The following is a 23,380-nucleotide window of genomic DNA, read 5'->3' on the forward strand; positions in this document are numbered from 1 at the left end:
AATTGCAGTAATAGTGCTAATGATGCTGCTGTAAGTATAGTCATGGAAATATTGATAATGATAATGATTATTGTGCTATGAATGGTAATGTTGGCAATGATAATGATGATGTTGATAATAAGAGTATTGCTAATATTGATGATAATGATAATGGCAATGATATTAGTAATGATAACAATAATAATGGTAATAGTAATGATAATGGTAATAATGATAATGATAATAATGAAAATAATAATGATAGTAATGATACTGACAATAAAAGCAATGGAAATGATAATCATTATGATAATAATGATAATAATAATAATAGTAATAATAATAATAATGATGATACTAATAATATTAATGTTCACGACAATAGTAATGATGATGATAAAATGTAATAATAGTAAAAGTAATGATGGAAATAATAATGATAACAATAATGCTGATAATAATTGTAAGAAAATAGAAATAATGATAATATCAGTAATGATAATAATAACGATACTAATTATGATGATGATAATAACAATAATAATAATGTTAATAATAAAAGTCATAATGACAAAAATGATAATGATGATAATAATGATACCGGTAACAGCAATAATTATAAATATATTAGCGATAATGATGATTGTATCAAAAACGATGATAGTGATGATAATAATAATAATTATCATTATAATGCAGCTAATAATAATTATGATAATAATAATAATGATAATGATAATAATGACGATGATGATAACAATAATGATAATCATAACAATGGCAAACATAATAATGATAATAATGATAATGGTGATAGTAATAAAAGGATTGATAATAGTAATAAAAAGATAATGATAATGATGGTATGGATATTGATAACAGTAATGATATGAAAAATAATGGTAATCATAATAACAATGAGGATGATGATGATGATGATGATGATAATAATAATAATGATAATATAATAATAATAATAATAATAATAATAATAATAATAATAATAACAATAATAATAATAATAATAATAATAATAATAATAGTAATAATAATAATGATAATAGTAACAATAGTAATAATAATGATGATTAAAATAATAATAATAATAATGATGATAATAATACTGATAATAAAGATAATGATAATAGTAATGATAATTGTAATGATAATGATAATAATAGTAATAATAATAATAATGATAATAATGATAATGATAATAATAATAATGATAATGATAATAATTATAACAATAATACTAATAATAATGATAATAATAATAATGATAATGATAATAATTATAACAACAATAATGATAATAATAATTATAATAATAAGGATGATAATAATGATAATAACCATGACAATAATGATGTCAATGATAACAATACTGCAACTGATAATAATGACAATAACGATAATAGTAATAATAATAATAATAATAATAATAATAATAATAATAATAATAATAATAATAATAATAATAATAATAATAATAATAATGATAAAATAATAATAAAAGTGATAATAACAATGATAATAATGATAATGATAATAATAATAATAACAATAATAATAATTACAACGATAGGGATGATGATGATAATGATAATAATAGTAATAGTTATATTAATAACAATAATGGTAATCATAATGATGATAGCATTAAAGATAGTCATAATAATAATAACAATAATGATTATAATGATAATAATAAGAATGAGGATAATAACGATAATAAGGGTGTTTGATAAAAATAATGATAAAGATAATGACAGTGATGATAGTAATAATGATAATAATAACAGTAATAATAATAATAATAATAATAATAATAATAATAATAATAATAATAATAATAATAGTAATGATAATAATAATAATAGTAATGATAGCAGTAACAATGATGATCATGATAATAATAATAATAATGATAATAATAGACAGAATAATAGACAGAATTATGATAATAATGATAATAATGATTTCAATGATGTTAACAATACCACCAATACCACGATAGTATCATTAATTATGATTATGATAATATTGGTAAGACAAATAGTAATAATAATAATTACTGTTATTTTCTTTATAGTTATTTTTATTGGTGTCATTACTGTTCTTATTTCTAAAATACTGCAAATATCATTATTATCGATATTATATTTCATGCTACTGTTATCGTTAATATCTGTAGTAATATCACTATCATTGTTATTTTCAGAATCATTCTTGTTTTTATTATTACAATCATCATTCAGTTTTTCCTTATTATTCTCATTATCATCATCGTGTTAATTAATTCATACAGCATCATAATATAATTAATGGTTTCACTATCATTATTACCTTTACTTTATTATCACGGTTGTCATTAATAATTTCAGCATATTCATTCTCAAGTCGTTGATATCAAAAGAAACTATATAGATATTTATTAGCACTGTCATTAATGTCTTTATCAACGTGGTTAATGTTTTGTTAATTCTTTGTAAATGCCTTTGTTACTGTTATCTGTAATCGTTATGGTTCTAAGTGGACGGGTTTGTAGTAAAGAAGCGGATTCATAGTCATTGTCAATCATAATCAGCCTCATTATTGTCATTGGTATTGTTGGGATTATGAGTAACATTGAACATTAATTCATAACCATAACTCATAATCTTTATTTTTATCATTTATGTTTGGTTTTATTACATCAGTAGGAACACAGAAGTCAAAGCGCCGATAGCAGATTATGATAAGAATGATCAATTGAAGTAATGAATTAACAGTAATGAATGTGGAGATCTATAGACAATGATAAACAGTCATAGATGTTTATAATCTGAATGTAATTATAATTATCTTTCACTGGAATCATTAGGACTGTGATAATAACCTTCATTATGAATATTATGAACAGCATGTGTTAAAATGATGCAGATGATGATGCAATGATAATTAACATGGGAAGATAACACAAAGTGATTATCATTCTCAACTAGCAATAACACCAATACAATACAGTGTGTTCCGTCGATATCCAAGTGAATGGAAATTACTATAAAGAACACTGAGAATAACATTAAGCTTTGAAATCATAATGATGGTATAGATTGTTTGGTGGATAACCTCTCAACCTGTGTCTTGTATTTGTTGTAAGTATTTTCAGTCTAATATTTAGGTTTCGTGTTATTTATTTAGAAATGTCGTTTGTTGCTATAGACGACAACGTATTCAGTTCATTAAACTTTAATCAATATTTTTAAGGAAGTACAGTTTGATCTACTTAATCAATTTACGAGAAATTCAATCAAAACTTTTCTTTTTTTAATAATATTGCCATTTTCATCTCCTTTCATTACATATTAATGGCAGTATCTGTGATTACAAACCTGTTTCCAACATGTACAGAAACAACAACAAAAGCTCTATGGAAAAAAACAAAAATCATAAGTATTAGTATCACGAGATGTTAAATATGACATTGATATTATTTAATGTTTTTCTTTTCTGACACGATCTGCATAATATCAATTTATTTTAAGGTTATCAACGAATGTCTGTATATTCCTTTTTAAAATTTCTGACTTCTATAGACACGTTGATGTAGAAATGATGCATAATATCAATTTAGCTTTTGGTTATCGTCGTATGTCTGTATATTCCTTTTAATTCTGATTCCTTTAGAGACTTTGATGTAGAAATGATGCATAATATCAATTTAGCTTTTGGTTATCGCCGTATATATGTATATTCCTTTTAATTCTGATTTCTTTAGAGTCTTTGATGTAGACATGAATGAAAGATTGTGTGATATTTAGGAGCGGTTCCAATCCGGCTTTCATTAATCTACACTAGATTTAAACAGTCAATCATTATCACATAATTCATGCATTCCACGTCATCTTTACATATTGCAGGTGATCATCCGAAAATGTTGAGGGCGGCAATCATTTCAGCTTGATAAATTAAATTCCATTCTCGACTAATCGTTATAATTTCTAGGTACGACGTTCGACTCGGATCGATGTGTCCCATTCGGAGGCGATTAAAATATTCGCCATAAATGCCATGATTTCATTCCCTTTCGAGGTCGTCGGTTTAGATGGATTAAAGAGGAAAAATAGATGTGAATTATTTACTAAATAGTATCGTGAACTTTGGATTTTGGAGTGTTTTAGATCCAGAGCCAAATGTGAAGCTTCTCGTGGCATTTTGTAGAGTATATTGAGTGAAGGTCCGTCTCGAATCGTTGAAATATCCAAGAGAAAGAAATCTATGTATGCAAATTACACCCATGGGCGTGTGTCCACTAACAGAAACTCGGAGGAACTCGGACAAAGCCGCCCACAAGGCTGCGGAGGGAAGGGCGTGAGAGCGGACGCAGCAAACACGCGGGTGTCACTTCCGTTGCCGTGTTGACACTTTCAACACCGGGAAAGTCGTGGGTTGAAGTCGTTGCTGGCTCGCGCGGGCGTGTGCTTCCCGGGTGTTCGTGTTTGCTTGCTTTGTCTTCTCATTAGCACGCGCTCGCTTTGTTTGCGTTGGAGCTTGTTAGGAATCCGAGGTGTTTGGAGGTCTATAACTCGGAGGTGGGGCGTGGCTGTCTTCCCGCCCGTAGCTCCGCGCCGAATGCAGAGAGGGTCCGTGCTTGCAGCTGCCTGTAATTACAACGGACTGCGATTGTGATCTTGTCTCTCTCCCTCTCCTCTTTGTACACGTTTCGGTCTCGCGTTCCCGATGACCCCAAGCACAGCCAGCCGGAAACAGCATCGTATAGAACGAAGCGATAAAGTGATGAAAAATGAATTTCTGAAAATTAAAAAAAAGGGAAAACCGTGAAGTTCGTTAGAGAAGAGACGCCAATGTTTTATACACAGTTGAGATTTATATACAGTTTGGTTTTTCTCTTTACATCGTGGTCTATTACTATTTTTTTTAACGAAGTAGTAACGGCCGGGCTTCAGTGTAGAGAGAAAAATAAGCTGTATATATATCTCAAAAGTATACAAAATATTAGCGTTTCGCAGGAGTATTACCCATTCCGTTAGGGTATGGGACGAGTACCTCATAAACATTTCTAATCAGACGTCGACACAACAGCTGGAGAAATAGATTCTACTCCTCGCTCATACCTTCCATTTTTTTTTTTTGATATAGACTCCGCCTACGAGTGCCGGGCTGCAACATGCACATGCATCACCTACATGATTCATATGCAACATGCGAGGGGGGAAAAAATATATTCATTAAGATTTTTAATTTACGAACCAGATATGAAGCAATCACTCGCAGAACGCTTTTAGGAAAATTACGGCCAATTTTTGATTCACGGTTTTGCTAGAATATCTATTATTTTCTCCTAGATAAACATTCCAATTTATTCATATGTAATCTTGATTGCATTTCCATTTCGGTTTATTAATTTCGGTTCCGTTTAAAACGTGAAATCCTTTTCGTACGTTGAAAGATTTTCAGATACGTCAGATATGTCTTTTAATATTATTGTTATTGTTATTATTATTATCATAATAATGATAATAATAATTATTATCATTTTTTATTTTTTTTAACTATTATTATTATTATTATTATTATTATTATTATTATTATTATTATTATTATTATTACTATTATCATTATTGTTATTGTTATTATTGTTAATATTATTATTATTATTATCATTATTATTGTTTTTATTATTATCATATCATTATTATCTTCATCACCATCATTGTTATTATTACTATTATTGTTATTATTACTATTATTATCATTATCATTATTATCTTTGATATTAGTGCTGTTATTGTTATCATTCTTATCATTACTGTAATTATCATTATTATCACTATTCTTCTTCTTGGTAAATGATAACGTCTTTTGGGACAATAAGGAATTTATTCTTATTATTCCAAAAGCATCGAAGAGAAACGAAGATGAGGAAAGTGATTCCTCCTCTTTCTTCCTTCCTATTCTACCCTTTCTCCACCTCCTTACCTCCTCCTTTCTTCCCTCCTCCCTTCAACCCCCCTTCATCCTCCTAGCCCCCACCCCGCCCCCTCCCTAACATCCTCTGCCGTCTCTCTCCTCCTCCTTCCTCCCTTCACCCCTCCTTCTTCCTCCTCCTCCTAGCCCCTTCCTGCCCCCATCCTGCCATCCTCTGCCGTCTCTCTCCTCCTCCTTCCTCCCTTCACCCCTCCTTCTTCCTCCTCCTAACCCCACCCCTCCCCCTCCCTGTCATCCTCTTCCCTCTCTCTCCTCCTCCTCTCCTCTCCCTTCACCCCTCCTTCTTCCTCCTCCTCCTCCTACCCCCTCCCTGCCATCCTCTTCCCTCTCTCTCCTCCTTCTTATCCTCCTCCTCCTCCTCTCCCCTCCCTGCCATCCCCTTCCCTCTCTCTCCTCCTCTTCCCCCCTCCCTTCACCCCCCTTCCTCTTCCTCCTACCCCCCCCCTCCCCCATCCTGCCATCTCCTTCCCTCTCTCCTCCTCTTCCCCCCTCCCTTCCTCCTCCTCCTATCCCCACCTCGCCCCCTCCCTGCCATCCCCTTCCCTCTCTCTCCTCCTCCTCTCCCCTCCCTTCACCCACCCTTCCTTCACCCCTCCTTCCTCCTCCTCCTACCCCCACCCCGCCCCCTCCATGCCATCCTCTTCCCTCTTTCTCCTCCTCCTTATCCTCCTTCTCCTCTCCCCTCCCTTCACCCCCCCTTCCTCCTCCTCCTACCCCTACCCCGCCCCCTCCCTTCAACCCCTCCTCCTCCCTGCCATCCTCTTCCCTCTCTCCTCCTCCTCCTCCTCTCCCCTCCTTCCTCCTTATCAATAATCCTTTCTTGTCCTGTCACCTGGGAATCCTTGCTCCCACGTGTCTGTGTGTAAGTTCCCTCAAGGCGGAGGGACTCGATACGCGACCTGTGCTACCTGGGTATTCCCCGACGTCCGTGGTAAATCTGGAGCGAATCTGAGGGAGTTCACTGAGGAAGGACTCCAAATCTGAAGGAGATGACTAAGACCGGACTCCATATCTGAAGGAGATGGCTGAGGAAGGACTCCAAATCTGGAGCGAATCAGAAGGAAGTCGCCGAGAAAGGACTCCAAATCTGGAGCGAATCTGAAGGAGAAGGCTGAGGAAGGACTCCAAATCTGGAGCGAATCTGAAGGAGATGGCCAAAAAAGGACTCCAAATCTGGAGCGAATCTGAAGGAGGTCGATGAGGAAGGACTCCAAATCTGGAGCGAATCTGAAGGAGATGGCCAAAAAAGGACTCCAAATCTGGAGCGAATCTGAAGGAGGTCGATGAGGAAGGACTCCAAATCTGGAGCGAATCTGAAGGAAGTCGCCGAGAAAGGACTCCAAATCTGGAGCGAATCTGAAGGAGTTGGCTAAGAAAGGATTTTTTTCCGATCAGTTTGAGGAAAATTCCGGTCGTGTTTTTGACGAGACTGTATGAGGATAATGAGTGAAATATTTTGGAACGGGATTGGTGGGTAATGACGAGTATAATGAGGATAATGAGTGAAATATTTTGGAACGGGATTGGTGGGTAATGACGAGTATAATGAAGATAATGAGTGAAATATTTTGGTGGGTAATGACGAGTATAATGAGGTGAGGAGGATGTTGTGTCTCGTGTGATTTATTTAGTATTGTTAGAGTAATTGTGATTGGAAATATAATGGGGTCTCGGATGATCACAGGTGGTATAATGACGAATCTGATGATTTTAGTAATCTGGATGATAGGTTATTGAATCACACACACACACACACGCACAAAACAAACAAACACACACAAACAGACACAAACACAAAATACAAACAAACACACACACATACACATACTCACACACTCACACACACACACACACAACAAACAAACAAACAGACACAAACACAAAATACAAACAAACAGACACAAACACAAAATACAAACAAACAGACACAAACACAAAATACAAACAAACACACACACACACATACTCACACACACACACACAACAAACAAACAGACACAAACACAAAATACAAACAAACACACACACACAATACAAACAGACACAAACACAAAATAAAAACAAACAGACACAAACACAAAATACAAACAAACACACACACTCACACTCACACACATACACACACACACACACATACTCACACACAACAACCAAACAGACACAAACACACAAAATACAAACAAACACTCACACACACACAAACACACAACAAACACACACAAACAAAACACACATTACCAGAGTCATTGCTCTCATGTTATTCTACAACTTCCCTCCACCAGATGGCACAAACAGACACAAACACACACAAACAAAACACACATTACTAGAGTCATTACCTTGGCGGCCCCGAGATGAATACAAATCAACAAAAGCGATTGAAACGCAACTGGAATTCGTAAACAAATAAAGGAGACATACCCCCCCCCCCCCATCGGGTTATTGTGGGTTGTAGGGCGAAAAGAGAGGGATTTTGATGAGAATGTTTTTTTTTTTTCATTTTATTTTATTTACATTTTTCTTCTTGTTTCGTTTTTTTTGTTTTCTTTTTATTCTTTTTTTTTCTTTCTTTTTTATTTTCTGTTTTGTTTTCTTTTTCTTTTTTCTTCTTTCTATTCTTTCTTTTATATTTTATTTTTCTTCTTCTTTTCTTTTCTTTCTTATTTTTTTCTTCTTCTCTTTCTTCTTTTCCTTTTTTTCTTGTTTTTCTTTCTTCTTTTCTTTTTTTCTTATTTCTTTTCTTTCTTTTATATTTTCTTTTTCTTCTTCTTTTCTTTTCTTTCTTATTTTTTTCTTCTTTCTTCTTTTCTTCTTTCTTTCCCTTTTCTTTTTCTTTTTCTTTCTTATTTTTTTTCTCTCTCTTTCTCTTTCTTTCCTTCTTGCAGCGCTTTGCAGATCGTGTACGTTTTGCAGATCGTGTACGTTTTGCAGATCGTGTACGTTTTGCAGATCGTGTACGTTTTGCAGATCGTGTACGTTTTGCAGATCGTGTACGTTTTGCAGATCGTGTACGTTTTGCAGATCGTGTACGTTTTGCAGATCGTGTACGTTTTGCAGATCGTGTACGTTTTGCAGATGAGAATCGTTCACATTCGTTCACATTCGTTTGCATTCGTTCACGTATATGGAAGAAAAATTAATGAATTAAGAAAAAGAGAAAAATAATTGGACGTTTTCAGTAAGCAACATTATTTAACGAGTAAGGAAAATCCGATATTCATTTTGAGCAAACCTACATTATATCATAACTACATCCATACCATACCAATACTGCAACATACCCAAACCACATCATACCCAAACCACATCACACCAAAACCACATCACACCAAAACCACATCACACCAAACCACACCATACCCAAAACCACATCATACCCAAACCACATCACACCAAAACCACATCACACACCAAACCCACACCATACCCAAACCACATCATACCAAACCCACACCATACCCAAAACACATCATACCAAAACCACATCGTACCAAAACCACATCACACCAAAACCACATCACACCAAAACCACACCATACCAAAACCACATCATACCAAACCACACCATACCAAACCCACAACATACCAAACCATATCACACCAAACCACATCACACCAAAACCACATCACACCAAACCCTCACCATACCCAAACCACATCACACCAAAACCACATCACACCAAAACCACACCATACCAAAACCACACCATACCCAAACCCCATCACACCAGACCACATCACACCAAAACCACATCACACCCAAACCACACTATACCAAACCACACCATACCCAAACCACATCATACCAAAACCACATCACACCAAAACCACATCACACCAAAACCACATCACACCAAAACCACATCACACCAAAACCACATCACACCAAAACCACACCATACCCAAACCACATCACACCAAAACCACATCACACCAAAACCACACCATACCCAAACCACATCACATCAAAACCACATCACACCAAAACCACATCACACCAAAACCACATCACACCATAACCACATCACACCAAAACCACATCACACCAAAACCACATCACACCAAAACCACACCATACCCAAACCACATCACACCAAAATCACATCACATCAAAACCACATCACACCAAAACCACATCATATCAAAATCACATCACACCAAAACCACACCATACCAAAACCACATCACACCAAACCCACACCATACCAAAACCACACCATACCCAAACCACACCATACCAAAACCACATCATACCAAAACCACACCATACCTAAACCACACCATACCAAACCAACACCATACCAAAACCACACCATACCAAAACTCCATCACACCAACCCACATCACACCAAAACCACACCATACCAAAACCACACCATACCAAAACAACATCACACCAAAACCACACCATACCAAAACCACAGCACACCAAAACCACACCATACCCAAACCACATCACACCAAAACTACACCATACCAAAACCCCATCTCACCAAAACCACATCATACCAAAACCACATCACACCAAACCAGCACCATACCCAAACCCACATCACACCAAAACCACACCATACCAAAACCACATCACACCAAACCCACACCATACCAAAACCACATCACACCAAAACCACACCATACCAAAACCACATCATACCAAAACCACACCATACCAAAACCACATCATACCAAACCCACACCATACCAAAACCTCATCACACCAAAACCACATCACACCAAAACCACATCACACCAAAACCACATCACACCAAAACTACACCATACCAAAACCACATTACACCAAAACCACATCATACCAAACCCACACCATAGCAAACCCGCACCATACCAAAACCACATCACACCCAAACCACATCACACCAAACCACATCACACCAAAACCACACCACACCAAACGCACATCACACCAAACCACACCATACCAAACCCACACCATACCCAAACCACATCACACCAAAACCACATCACACCAAAACCCCACCATACCAAAACCACATCACACCCAAACCACATCACACAACAGCAAAACCACATCACACCAAACCCACACCATACCCAAACCACATCATATCAAAATCACATCACAGCAAAACCACACCATACCAAAACCACATCACACCAAACCCACACCATACCAAAACCACACCATACCCAAACCACACCATACCAAAACCACATCATACCAAAACCACACCATACCTAAACCACACCATACCAAAACCACATCACGCCAAACCACAGCATACCCAAACCACATCACACCAAACCCACACCACACCAAACCCACACCACACCATACCCAAATCCCATCACACCAAAACCAACACCATACCAAAACCACACCACACCAAAACCACACCATACCAAAACCACACCACACCAAAACCACACCATACCAAAACCACACCACACCAAACCCACATCATACCAAAACCACACCATACCCAAACCACACCATACCCAAACCCACACCACACCAAACCCACATCACACCAAAACCACACCATACCCAAATCTCATCACACCCAAACCACATCACACCCAAACCACACCATACCAAAACCCACACCATACCCAAACCACATCACACCAAAACCCCATCATACCCAAACCACATCACACCAAAACCACACCATACCCAAACCACATCACACCAAAACCACACCTTACCAAACCACATCACACCAAACCCACACCATACCAAAACCACATCACACCCAAACTACATCACGCCAAACCACATCAGACCCAAACCTCATCACGCCCAAACCACATCACACCCAAACCACACCATACCAAACCAACACCATACCCAAACCACACCATACCCAAACCAAACCATACCCAAACCCACACCATACCAAAACCACACCATACCCAAACCACATCACACCAAACCCATACCATACCCAAACCACACCATACCCAAACCCACACCATACCCAAACCACACCATACCCAAACCACATCACACCAAACCACATCACACCAAACCAACACCATACCCAAACCACATCACACCAAAACCACACCATACCCAAACCAACTACAGCCAGATATCACAGTGACGTCAAAGTGCACCTCACGTTCTGCTCTCTACTTGCAGGTGTTCGTATTATTGTACTGATAGTTACAGGTGTGAAAAAAGCAACAATAATAACAAATGGTAATAATACCACTACAGCTGCTACCGGTGCCGACACGAACACACATGCAGAAGGATCCTCGTGACCGCTGGTAGAATTGCACAGCTGACTTCCTTGTTGTTGTTTTTTTTTTCTTTTCTTTTTTGGTGGTCTTTATTCGGAAGCTGCATAAGGACCGTTTTAGATTAGGGAATATTAACTTTGCTTATCGTAATAAAAAAAAAGAAAAAAAATGCTTATCGTAAAGAAAAAGCACACAACAAAATAACGATATTGATATTATTATTATTATTATAAAAGAAAAAGTGGAAACTTTCTGTGTATCGTAAAAGCACCGAGGGAAAAAAGCTATTAGTTTTATCACCATAAAAAAGAGAGAGAGAGAGAGAAAAAAAAAATTACAACGCATGATTGCTGAAAATGTGTAGCTCTGACAAAAGTTCAATTACACACAGCATATTTATAGAGATCCGTTACGTGACATGGCGATTTACGTGAAGAAAAAAAAAATATTATTCATACGCTGAAACGTGTACCAGCGCTCGATAAGTTTTCACAAAATATATAAAGAGAAAAATATAACTCCTTGCATGTATTTATATAACTAGGAACCCCCAGCGTGGTAGAGCAGCAAGAAGAGAGTAAAAAAAAAACATGCAAACAAAACCAAAACAAATACCAACAAAAACATCTTCAAACAAATACATAGTCTAAGCTCGGACGAGACACAGACCCACGTCCTTACAATACACATAAACATGCACAAACAAATCCCCAGCCTCACACACATACACGCACACTCCCACGTCCACATACCTCAACACCTACTCCTGTGAACATCAAGGACACAGACAACCTTGTGAATGGGTCGAGCAACAGGGACCCCAGACACCGATGCGCAGAGACAAGTGAAGAATGTAGAATCCAACCCCCTGTCACTCTGTCGAACCGATATTCACCCTTTCCGTAATCTCCCTCTAGGGTGTAGACACCTTAAAGAAAGGAGAATACGTTCAGGCGCGGCCGTTTAAGGGTTCTAACAGCGTGCGACGTCCGGGGAGATTACATCTTATGGGAGTTTAAGCTGCGGGGCCATGATCTATGGAAGCGGGCTGTGACTCGCGACGGAGGGACGATGCGATCCGAAACTCCTTTATGGCTGCGTGTATATATTTGGCGAGAATTAATGTATATCTCCACTGGGGAAGGGATTCGGACATTAGGATGCAAGAGCGATAAGGGTCATTGACTCAGAGACAACGAGCGTTGAAGGGCATCTGCACACGCCGCTGCGCCGGGGACGAGTGCGATCAGATCCTCTCTCGCTTTATATCTTTTCTCTCGCAGGTTGACTCGCGAGGCTCGTCGGATTTACCCGGCGAGTCTTGGCTGAGACACGAGGCAGTTTCGTCTCGTCGCTGCCGGGAGGAAGGTCAAAACATTTTACGTTTATCCAAGCAACTGCTCTGGCCTGGGTGTCGTGACGTAACGGACGCGCGCGGTTAAACACGGCCGCAGCGGCGAGCGGGCGGGAGCCTCGGCCGCACCTCGGGGAAAGCGAGGTTTCCCGTGAGACGACCCGACCCGCCCGTTCAGCGCCCGCCTCGCCCTGCGCCCGTGGAAGCCCGACGGTTCTCAGAAGGCGGTGAAGTCGGCTCGAGGAAGACCTATTAAAATGCACGTTCCCCTCCGAGAGACTTGGGTGAAAGGAGCGCCAGAGAATACCCACGAGATTAAGATTTGAATACAAGCAGACTAACAGGGCAGGAGAGAGCGTTCACGGCCAAGCGGGTGGATATGTGGATGTAGGCACCCGCGAGGGAGAGGGTGAGGGCGGGCGGGCGGGCGGGCGAGGGCGGGCGGGTGGACGAGACGAGGCGAGGCGGGGAGGGGGACAGGCTCGCCCTCTGCTACTTTGCATACAACCAACGTCCTGGCGCTGATTAGTTAAGCCAGCGCTGCCCTCCCACAACACCCTATCTACCCGCGGCCGGCACTTTATATCATTGTTCCCCGGGAAGGGTTTTGCCATTAATACTTTTTTCTTTTTTTTTCCATGAAAGTCTGTTTCTCTCTCTCTCTCTCTCTCTCTCTCTCTCTCTCTCTCTCTCTCTCTCCTCTCTCTCTCTGTAGTCGCTTTGTAAGTCTTTCTGGAATTTAATAATATGCTAAATGTTCATATTTTTATATTTCGATATATTATAAAAAACAAAAACAAAATTCAACCCACATATCTTTCAGTGGCTTAAAAATACTCATAACTGCGGCATAAGACGAGTTTAAAGAGATGTAAAAGGGAGTTTTAGTTTAACTTTTTTTTCTCCTCTCGTGCCTGTAGCTGCCAGAAAAATATGCCGCATGGAATGTCATGGCAGGTGGCAACAGCTTGTAAAAAGGACGCTGCGGAGACGCATGCTTTACATATGTATTTCCATACACGATTATCTCCCTTTCTTAAGTACGAGAAAAAAAGCTCCACAGTTTCTTTTCCTCGAAACTCTATAAGGCTGACTCACCTGCCCGGTTATGGCGAAAGGGAAGTTCCTATGAGGCGGCAACACGCACAAGCCCTCTGGCGGTGAGCGGGATAATTAATGACAAGTGACTGGCGGCCAGCGTGCACTATGGCTCAGTCGAACACCATAGTCGCGCCAAACCACTTTCGTCGGATGTTGATGCTCATAAAACCCATGGAATAAAGCGCTACCTCTGTGGATTATTACATATAGAAGCGTATTTTGTTAATGGTCGACAGCTATTGATGACGAGTATTTAGAAGCGATTTCCTCGACAACCGGACAGGAATTACGTCCGAATAAGGCCCGGGTGAATTTAAGGAGGGCGTCCCATTACGAAGGGCGGTCAGAATCACATCGACCGGAGAGGAGAAGCGGTCAAAAACGCCCCTATTTCCTCTCTCAGACCACACAAATACATATATATATATATATATTTTTTTCAATCGTAGGCTAGCGCATTCGTCTGTATTTACCATATGCAAATCACTTTCCGTTTAGGTGTGAAAGAGTTATTTGCTCTGATTGCGCAGAACTGATTCCACGAACAGGGTTAATTGCAATAGCCCGGAGCTTTTCCTGTCTGATAAAAGTGTTTGGTAATTTGTGAGTCAGAAAGTATTTTGAGGGAAATTATTAGTACTGTAGCGCGCGCATGTCCGTTTTCTTGGACTTCTAGGAAAAGGCTGATATGAAGTGATGTGTGATGTGCATGTGAGAGAGAAACGTAAAACACAAACATACAAATGTACTCTTGCTCTCTCTTTTTTTTTCTCTCTCTCTTTCTTTCTGTCTTCTTCTTCTTCTTCTTCTTCCTTTTCTTCTTCTTCTTCCATTTCTACTTCTTCTTCTTCCTTTTCTTCTTCTTCGAGTCTTCCTCTTCCTTTTCTTCTTCTTCTTCCTCTTCCTCTTCTTCTACTTCCTTTTCTTCTTCTTCTTCTCCTTCCTTTTCTTCTTCGAATAAAAAAAAAACAAAACAAGTATCATTAATAATCGAATATCGCCATCACGCCCGCAACACAAGCCCGCGCCCACCATGACTCGGCCGGCGTGAGGGATGGGCGGCCTTTGTTCTCGAGGGAGGCCGTAGACGTGGGCGGCCTCGGGGGAGGGAAGGAGAGGCGCTGGAACTCACGGCGTCTTCTACGTGGGCGTGTGGGCGTGTGGGCGTCCTCAGGGTCTCTCTATTTTTAGACTTTGGGGCGTGTAGGGGCGGGATGTGTGGGCGTGCGGGCGTCCTTAGGGGCTCTCTCTTTTTAGATTTTGGGGCGTGTAGGGGCGGCAGGATTTATCATATTATTAACATTATTATTATTGATGTTATTATTTTTGTTGTTGTTATTGTTATTGTTATTGTCATTTTTATTATCATTGTCATAATTTTCATTATCGTTATTATTACTATTATCACTATTATTATAATAATTATCATTATCATTATTATTATCATTACTTTATTCTTAGTGTTATTATTATAATTATTATTTTTCATCATCATTATTATTACTAGTATCATAATTCTTATATCAACATTATTGTAATTATTGATATTATTATTATCAATGTCATTATCACTATTATTATTATTTCTTTTATAATTGTGACTTATTATTATCATTATTATTATCATAATAATCATGATAATTATTATCACTATTACTATCATTATCATCATTATGATTATTACTATCATTATTATTATCATTATTATTATTATTGTTATCATTAATAATGATAATAATAATAATTATGATAATAGTAATAATAACGACAATGGTAATAATAACAGTAATGATGACGATAATAATAATAATAATAATAATAATAATGATATTGATAATAATAATAATAATAATAATAATAATAATAATAATAATACCAATATGGTGAAGATGCTAATAATAATAATAGTAATGATAATAATAATGATAATAATGATAATAATAACAACAGTAGTAATAATAATAATAACAATTATAATGATAATGATAATGATAATAGCAATGATGATCATGATTATTATTATTACTGTTATCATCATTATTCCATTATCATTACTGATACTGCTTCTACTATCATTATTATTATTACTATTATTTTGATTATTATTGTCATCATTATCATCATTATTATTATTATCATTATTGCTGTTATTATCATTGCTATATTTTTATTGTTGAATTTATTATTACTACTACTCCTACTATTATTATTATCGTCATCATTACCATTACTATCATCATCATCAGCAGCATTATTACTATCATCATTATTATTCATATCATAATTACTATGAAAAGTATTATCATCATTACCATTATGATCAGTATTACTCATGAGATACCCTCGGTGCCTAATATTTATCTGGTCATAAGCATTAATGGCAAAAAGCTTTAAAAATGCATCATATCTTATCAAATTATTGGCCATATATTGGAAGCAGCCAATGATAAGACGCATATCATTATTGCACGGGGAGGGATTATGCAACAAATAACCCAGCAGACGTTGCAGTCATGTATTTCATCAAAACGTGCATCAAATTAATCGCTGATGGCATACTGTCAAGGCAGTAATTACCAAATGAAAAGATGCCTTATCTGCGGACGTCACGCACCGACTCACCCCGGGAGATTTGAATTTCCGGTGTTTATCAGTATTAATCAGGTTGATTTGTAAACACTTTTTTGAAAATACGAGCGAGGGCGTTGCCAGGGAGATTGGCTGCGATGCGGGGCGGGGGGATGAAGTGACTTGAAGTGACCCGGAGCGCTGTGAAGTGAGCCGAAGCGAGCTGGAGCCACACGAGCTGGTTCCTTGCCTGCTGCCACGTGATCCCCGGACCAGGTGTGGCGCTAATGACTGGTTTCGCAAGGGACTGCAACTGTGGCGCCGAATCCAACGCGATATATATATGATAATTACGACTTTTATACTTCATTAAAATTGTAGTTACGATTTGATATTTACCCGGGACCTGAAATAAAATCGAGGTGGTAATATCAGCAGCCGAACCGATCCCGGCGCGCAGAGATGTAATTACGGCCGTGATCGGAATTGAGTGAGGCGGATGCGCTGTTTATCCAGGACTGGCGCGGCGCTGTCTTCCATCTTTTGGCCTCTCGTTTTTTCTGTTTCTTTTTAAACCGTATTTGTAAAAGCATAATTGTGAAAAGAGAATCGTTTTTTTCATGTTTTTTCTTTTTGTTTTTGTAAAAGTCTAATTGCGAAAAGAGAATAATCGAGGGAATTTAAAGGGTGGCGGGTAATCGAATAGTTTTTCGGCGAATCGGATCTCTTTTAAGGTAAATTCTCCCAATCACGCTCCTCCTTCTGTCTCCCCGCAGGTACATCCACAGCAAGGAGAAGCCGTTCAAGTGCACCGACTGCGGGAAGGGCTTCTGCCAGAGCCGCACCCTGGCCGTGCACCGCATCCTGCACATGGAGGAGTCGCCACACAAGTGTCCTACGTGCGGCAGAAGCTTCAACCAAAGGAGCAACCTGAAGACGCACCTCCTCACGCACACGGACATCAAGCCCTACACGTGTCCTCAGTGCGATAAGGTAGCCGCCAAAGCGAGCTGTTGGTTCTGACCTTGATAGCGCGCGTCCTGATTCTCGGGGCGGCGACGAGGGGCGGTTCTGACCCATTCTGATGCGCGTTGTTGCCTCTCCTCCCAGGTCTTCCGCCGGAACTGCGACCTGAGACGCCACGCCCTCACGCACAACCTCACGTCTCCGCTCGACCTCGACCTGGGCTCCCTCCCCCCCTCCTCCTCCGACTCCCCCCTCCACTCCCTCGAGATGCCGTCGCCCCCCGCCGTGTCCGCGCTCTCGCCGGCGGTCGCGGCGGGCGCGGCCGGCGACGACGAGCGGGACGCCGGCCTCGCGGCGCCCAGGACCTACAGCAGCAGCAGCGACGAGGAGGAGGTCGCGCGGGCGGGCAAGCGGTCCAAGGTACGGCGGCTTTTTTCTGTTTTATGTAGACTTATGTATATATATATATATATATATATATATATATATATATATATATATATATATATATATATATATATATATTTGTGTGTGTGTGTGTGTGTGTGTGTGTGTGTGTGTGTGTGTGTGTGTGTGTGTGTGTGTGTGTGTGTGTGTGTGTGTGTGTGTGTGTGCGTGTGCGTGTGCGTGTTTATGTACATTTGCCTGTGAGCTGAAACGCCTGAGAGGCGCACACCCCTGACGAGGCGCCGCTGTCTTCCCCAGATGGACGCCGCCTTCGCCGACGCCGACGACCCCATCAACAGCGCCGACTTCGATGACGACGACGAGGATGACTTCGGCAAGGAGGACCTGGTGGACGACGACGACGACAGCAACCCGTCGAGCCCGCCCACGCTGCTCGGGAGGTTCCGGTCGGAGGCGCAGAAGGAGCCCCTGAACCTCGGGGCGTCGAGCTCGGCCTCCCTCGCCTCCTTCAGTATAGCCTCCATCATGGGCGGAGCCGACTAAGCTCTCGAGGGAAGCGAATATTAATGTTATTGTAGAAGATTAACTATCTAATTCCGAATTCTTTATAAGAATATTGACCGCTTGCGTCTGTCACACGGACGGTGGGCGAGACGCGGCGTTAGATAACCCTGTAATATAGCGAAGGAATGGGCGTGGCAGAGGGCGTGGCCAGAACGAACCGAGTGAGGACCCTACATGCCAGGAGACGCGTCCCGGCTCCGACATCTAGTCATTTCACGGTAGGACGACGACCTGGAGGAGCGTTGTGCTGGTGACGAGATGACGCTGGCGAGGAGGACGTGTGAGGGACGGGGACGGAGGGACGGGGACGGAGGGACGGGGACGGAGGGACGAAGGGCAGGACGCGAAGGATACGCCAAGGATGACCAGGCTGGCAAAGCGGAAGGAATCGCTACGGCTTGCCTGGCGAAGCGGACCTTTGTCGTAGATTGAGAGAGCAGGACGGAGATCGCAGTCCTCCTATCCAACGCGCTCGAAGGGTGGCGAAGGCGGTCTTGTCCCGAAAACGAGGCATTCGCCATCCGCGAAAAATGAACTTGTATAATCTCACCAAATATCTGCAGAAGACACTTTGGATACTATACATATAACCTCATTTTTACGTGTTTTGTAAAGCGTACACAACGCACGACGCACAAGACAAGAAGAAGAAGGAGAAGAAAAGGAAAAAATCCACAAAGCTCAAAATTCCTCTCTTGTTTTCATCTCGTCAACAAATGAAGATTTTCTCTCGGCACGCCCGGGTTAGGGGGACGACCGGACGCCCCTCGTTCTCGCCGTGCCCGACCTCCCCCAGCCGGAGTGCGCGCGCCTCTCTGCATTTCCAGAACTTCCACGCCCAGGACACGGTCACCTACATCCCTCTCTGGACTCAGGTGGTATACTGAGGTTACCTATTGCCCGTGATGGCGGCGACAAAGACTCTGGTGGACGCGAAGGGCAATGCTAATTTTCAATGTACCAAAGATTGACTCCTTCCGATGGGCGTTGGGTTCGTAGTGGTCAAAAAAGGGACCTTCCTGATCCTGATCCTGGAATCACTTCGGAAGTTTCCTGATTATTTTTTTTTTCTGTAAATATCAAAGACTCTCATTTTTTAAAGCGGCATTTAGTTGTTTTTTTTTTCTTTTTTTTTTTGGGGTGGAAGATGGCTGTCAAGTGGACGGCCAGGAGAGGATCCGGTGACGTGGATAAGTTCGGTCGGATGCTGAGGAGGAATCTTGTTCCTTTTGTGTGGCTGAACGAGTAAAGGGTTATATTAAACACATGGCACCTTTGTGAGGGTTTTTCTTTTTAGGCATTTCAAACGCACCTCTGTAAAACGGAGAATCTTGACAGAAGGCCACCCAACGAACGTGTCATTGTAGCTGGCGAGAGAGAGAGAGAGAGAGAGAGAGAGAGAGAGAGAGAGAGAGAGAGAGAGAGAGAGAGAGAGAGAGAGAGAGAGAGAGAGAGAGAGAGAGAGAGAGAGAGAGAGACAGTCCTTTAAGACCGCTGCCATAGACATTGTAGATTATATACTGCTGTATGGTGGCTTTTACTTCAATACCTCAGTATAATTTATTCACTTCTAGTTTTTTTGTTGTTGTTATGTGTTAGAGTAAAGCTGCGGGTCATTTGTTAGTTGCTTCATGCACACACAGTAAAGGGAGGTGAACACCAAATAGGTATATGCAGTATCTGTGTATCTATCTATCTGTCTATATTTCTCTGTCTGTCTATAGATGAATACATATATACATATATGCATACACTATACACAGAAGTACACACACACACATGTACACACACACAAACTCATACGCATACGCACACACAAAAAAATATATAAACTACACTGATTTATCCTTGGAACTACAGCTACACCTCACTTCTTGACAAAAAAATCCCTCTTCTTATCTAAATTCTTCAGTTATCTTGTGACTGATCATGATACAAAGATTACATCCCGTATCAACCGCATATCAGTCGTATTGCAGATGCTGAAGAAGATCAAACTGTCAGTAGTTGTTATACAGCTTTTTAAACAAATCCGATAGCATAGTTTTGCAGCCATGATATATTCTGGCGTCTGAGCTCCCTTTTTTTCCTAAGGAAAATAATTCTCAAGTCGATTCATATATCCTCATAGCTAGGAAAACTTACCTTGTCCACCCTTGCTTGGTAAAACATTTTCCCTGTCAAGTGGCAAACAGGCAGTCTCCTCGTTAAGGGCGACAGTTTCCACGCCACCATTCCCGCAGTTGCCACCATTACCGCGGATGATACGAATGCGACGATAGAGCCATGACTTCGGCTTTGCTTGGAGTTAGGAATCAATGTTTACCTGCTTGTCTTGATGTCAGAATGAATCCAACATTGTCATACAGGTAAAAGATTTGCAAAATTGTTTTTCTAGTGAAGACTCTGTCACGGTTAATGAAATAAATCACAGACACCTTAACCCGAAGTCGAGGCTCCATCATCGCCTTCGCACAGTCCGCGGTAAAAGCAGTAACTGTGACCGAATTCCAGGCTCCCTCTCGGTAAGGTGACACTCGCATCTTGCAGGAAGGGATAACCTCTCATCCCACGGTGTAAGGTAACGCAGCCTCCCAACCAGAACCTCAGCTAAGCGTCGTTACCTTCCATATCCGAGTCAGTAACGCAGACAATCCTGTACAAAGCACGGCGACCCAGCGAGCTGTTGAGTACTCAGTGTTGTGTGAAACTAATGTGTCTCCTGTATGGATTTTCATCAAATAAAACAGTAAACATCCACGTTGAGTGTATCTTGATTGAATTCCCTCTCGTATGATGATCTATTGAAGAATAAAGTGATATGTATGTTTTTTTTTTTTTGTGGTTGAAACAAACATTGATGATTGTGGCATGCTTCAAATACCCCCCCCCCCCTCAAAAAAAAAAAAAAAAAAAAAAAAAAACATCAGTATAAGAATTTCGAATTTATGAGGATTTTTTAAATGAGATTTATGAAAAAAAAAAAAAAAAATATATATATATATATATATATTACTGACATGGTAATTGTTGAATATAATTATAGTAATGGCGAGGATGATGATAGTTAAAAGGATGATGATAATGATAATAAAGACATAACAATAATGATGAAATGGATAATGATAATGATCATGATTGCGATAACGATAATGATAATATAAATAACGATAGCAATGACAATAGCAATTATGAAAGCAGTAATGGCAATAAAAGTAATAATCATGATAATAACGATAATGATGATGGTTATGATAATGATGATAATTACGAAGATGATAAAAACGATAATGGTAATAGCAACAATAATGATGCTATGATGATGATAAACATAGCATTTTTACTACTACACCTAGTAACTACAACTATGATAACGATAATCATAATGATGATGATTATAATGATAATATGAATTATAATAATAAAATGATAATGATAATGATAATGATGATGATAATGAAAATAGCAACGATAATGATAATGATGGTAACAATAAAAATCAGTAATAATGATAATTATTATTATGACTAACAATGATAAGAAAGATAATAATTATGATATTTATAATATTGATGATGATAATAATGATGGTAATGATAATAGTAGTAATGGTGAAAGCAATGAAACTGAAAATGATAATAGTAATAATAATGATAATGATAATAGTGATAATAATAATAATGATGATAAAAATGATAATAAGTTTGATGATGAAAATGATAATAAGTTTGATGATAAAAATGATAATAATCATAATAACAAAAACAATAACATAAACAGCAACAAATACAACTACAACAACAAGAACAATGATACTAGTAACAATAACTGTGATGATAAATATTATATTATTATATCATAATATCATCGTCATCATAGAAATTAAGATATTGATATTCATGTTAATAGGAATTGTAACAACAACAATAATAATGATGATAATAACAATAATAATAGTAACCATCATCATCATAATAATAATTATGATAATGATAAAGAATGATTACATGAATAACGAAGACTTGATTTATAGGAATAATGATAATAACAATGATAAAGGATAAAGATAAATTAAATAAAAATTATACTGAATGATGATAGCAATGATAAACGATTCATAAAACTGAAATAGAAATTATACCGAATGACACTGAACTAAATCAAGTGAAAAATGACAAATATCAACGAAAATAAAGATGATAATTTAAAAAATCGGTT

The 23,380-nt window shown here is 39.0% G+C and overlaps 2 protein-coding genes across 2 annotated transcripts in view; both read left to right on the forward strand.

Moving 5' to 3' along the window:
* LOC138861028 (mucin-6-like) overlaps positions 1-13,049 on the forward strand; it is a 19,334-nt gene extending 6,285 nt beyond the window's left edge. Inside the window, exons 2-4 of the mRNA XM_070119701.1 lie at positions 9,201-11,013; positions 11,079-12,127; positions 12,916-13,049. Of these exons, the coding sequence (XP_069975802.1) occupies positions 9,201-11,013; positions 11,079-12,127; positions 12,916-13,049 (2,996 nt within the window). The remainder of the gene's footprint in view (positions 1-9,200; positions 11,014-11,078; positions 12,128-12,915) is intronic.
* Positions 13,050-17,957: 4,908 nt separating this feature from the next.
* Positions 17,958-21,920, forward strand: LOC113824344 (protein bowel). The gene is made up of 3 exons (XM_070119699.1): positions 17,958-18,217; positions 18,335-18,610; positions 18,896-21,920. Exons 1-3 carry the CDS (start codon positions 18,095-18,097, stop codon positions 19,139-19,141), a joined length of 645 nt encoding a protein of 214 aa, XP_069975800.1. The 5' UTR covers positions 17,958-18,094; the 3' UTR covers positions 19,142-21,920.
* The last annotated feature ends 1,460 nt before the right edge of the window (positions 21,921-23,380 follow it).

This window comes from Penaeus vannamei, unplaced genomic scaffold, assembly GCF_042767895.1.
Source record: "Penaeus vannamei isolate JL-2024 unplaced genomic scaffold, ASM4276789v1 unanchor552, whole genome shotgun sequence".
NCBI lineage: Eukaryota > Metazoa > Arthropoda > Malacostraca > Decapoda > Penaeidae > Penaeus > Penaeus vannamei.

Coding starts and splice junctions, on each gene's coding strand:
- LOC113824344 (XM_070119699.1), top strand. CDS start 18,095: ATGGAGGAGTCGCCACACAAGTGTCCTACGTGCGGCAGAAGCTTCAAC. Junction 18,218..18,334: donor CGTGTCCTCAGTGCGATAAG/GTAGCCGCCAAA, acceptor CTCTCCTCCCAG/GTCTTCCGCCGGAACTGCGA. Junction 18,611..18,895: donor GGGCGGGCAAGCGGTCCAAG/GTACGGCGGCTT, acceptor TGTCTTCCCCAG/ATGGACGCCGCCTTCGCCGA.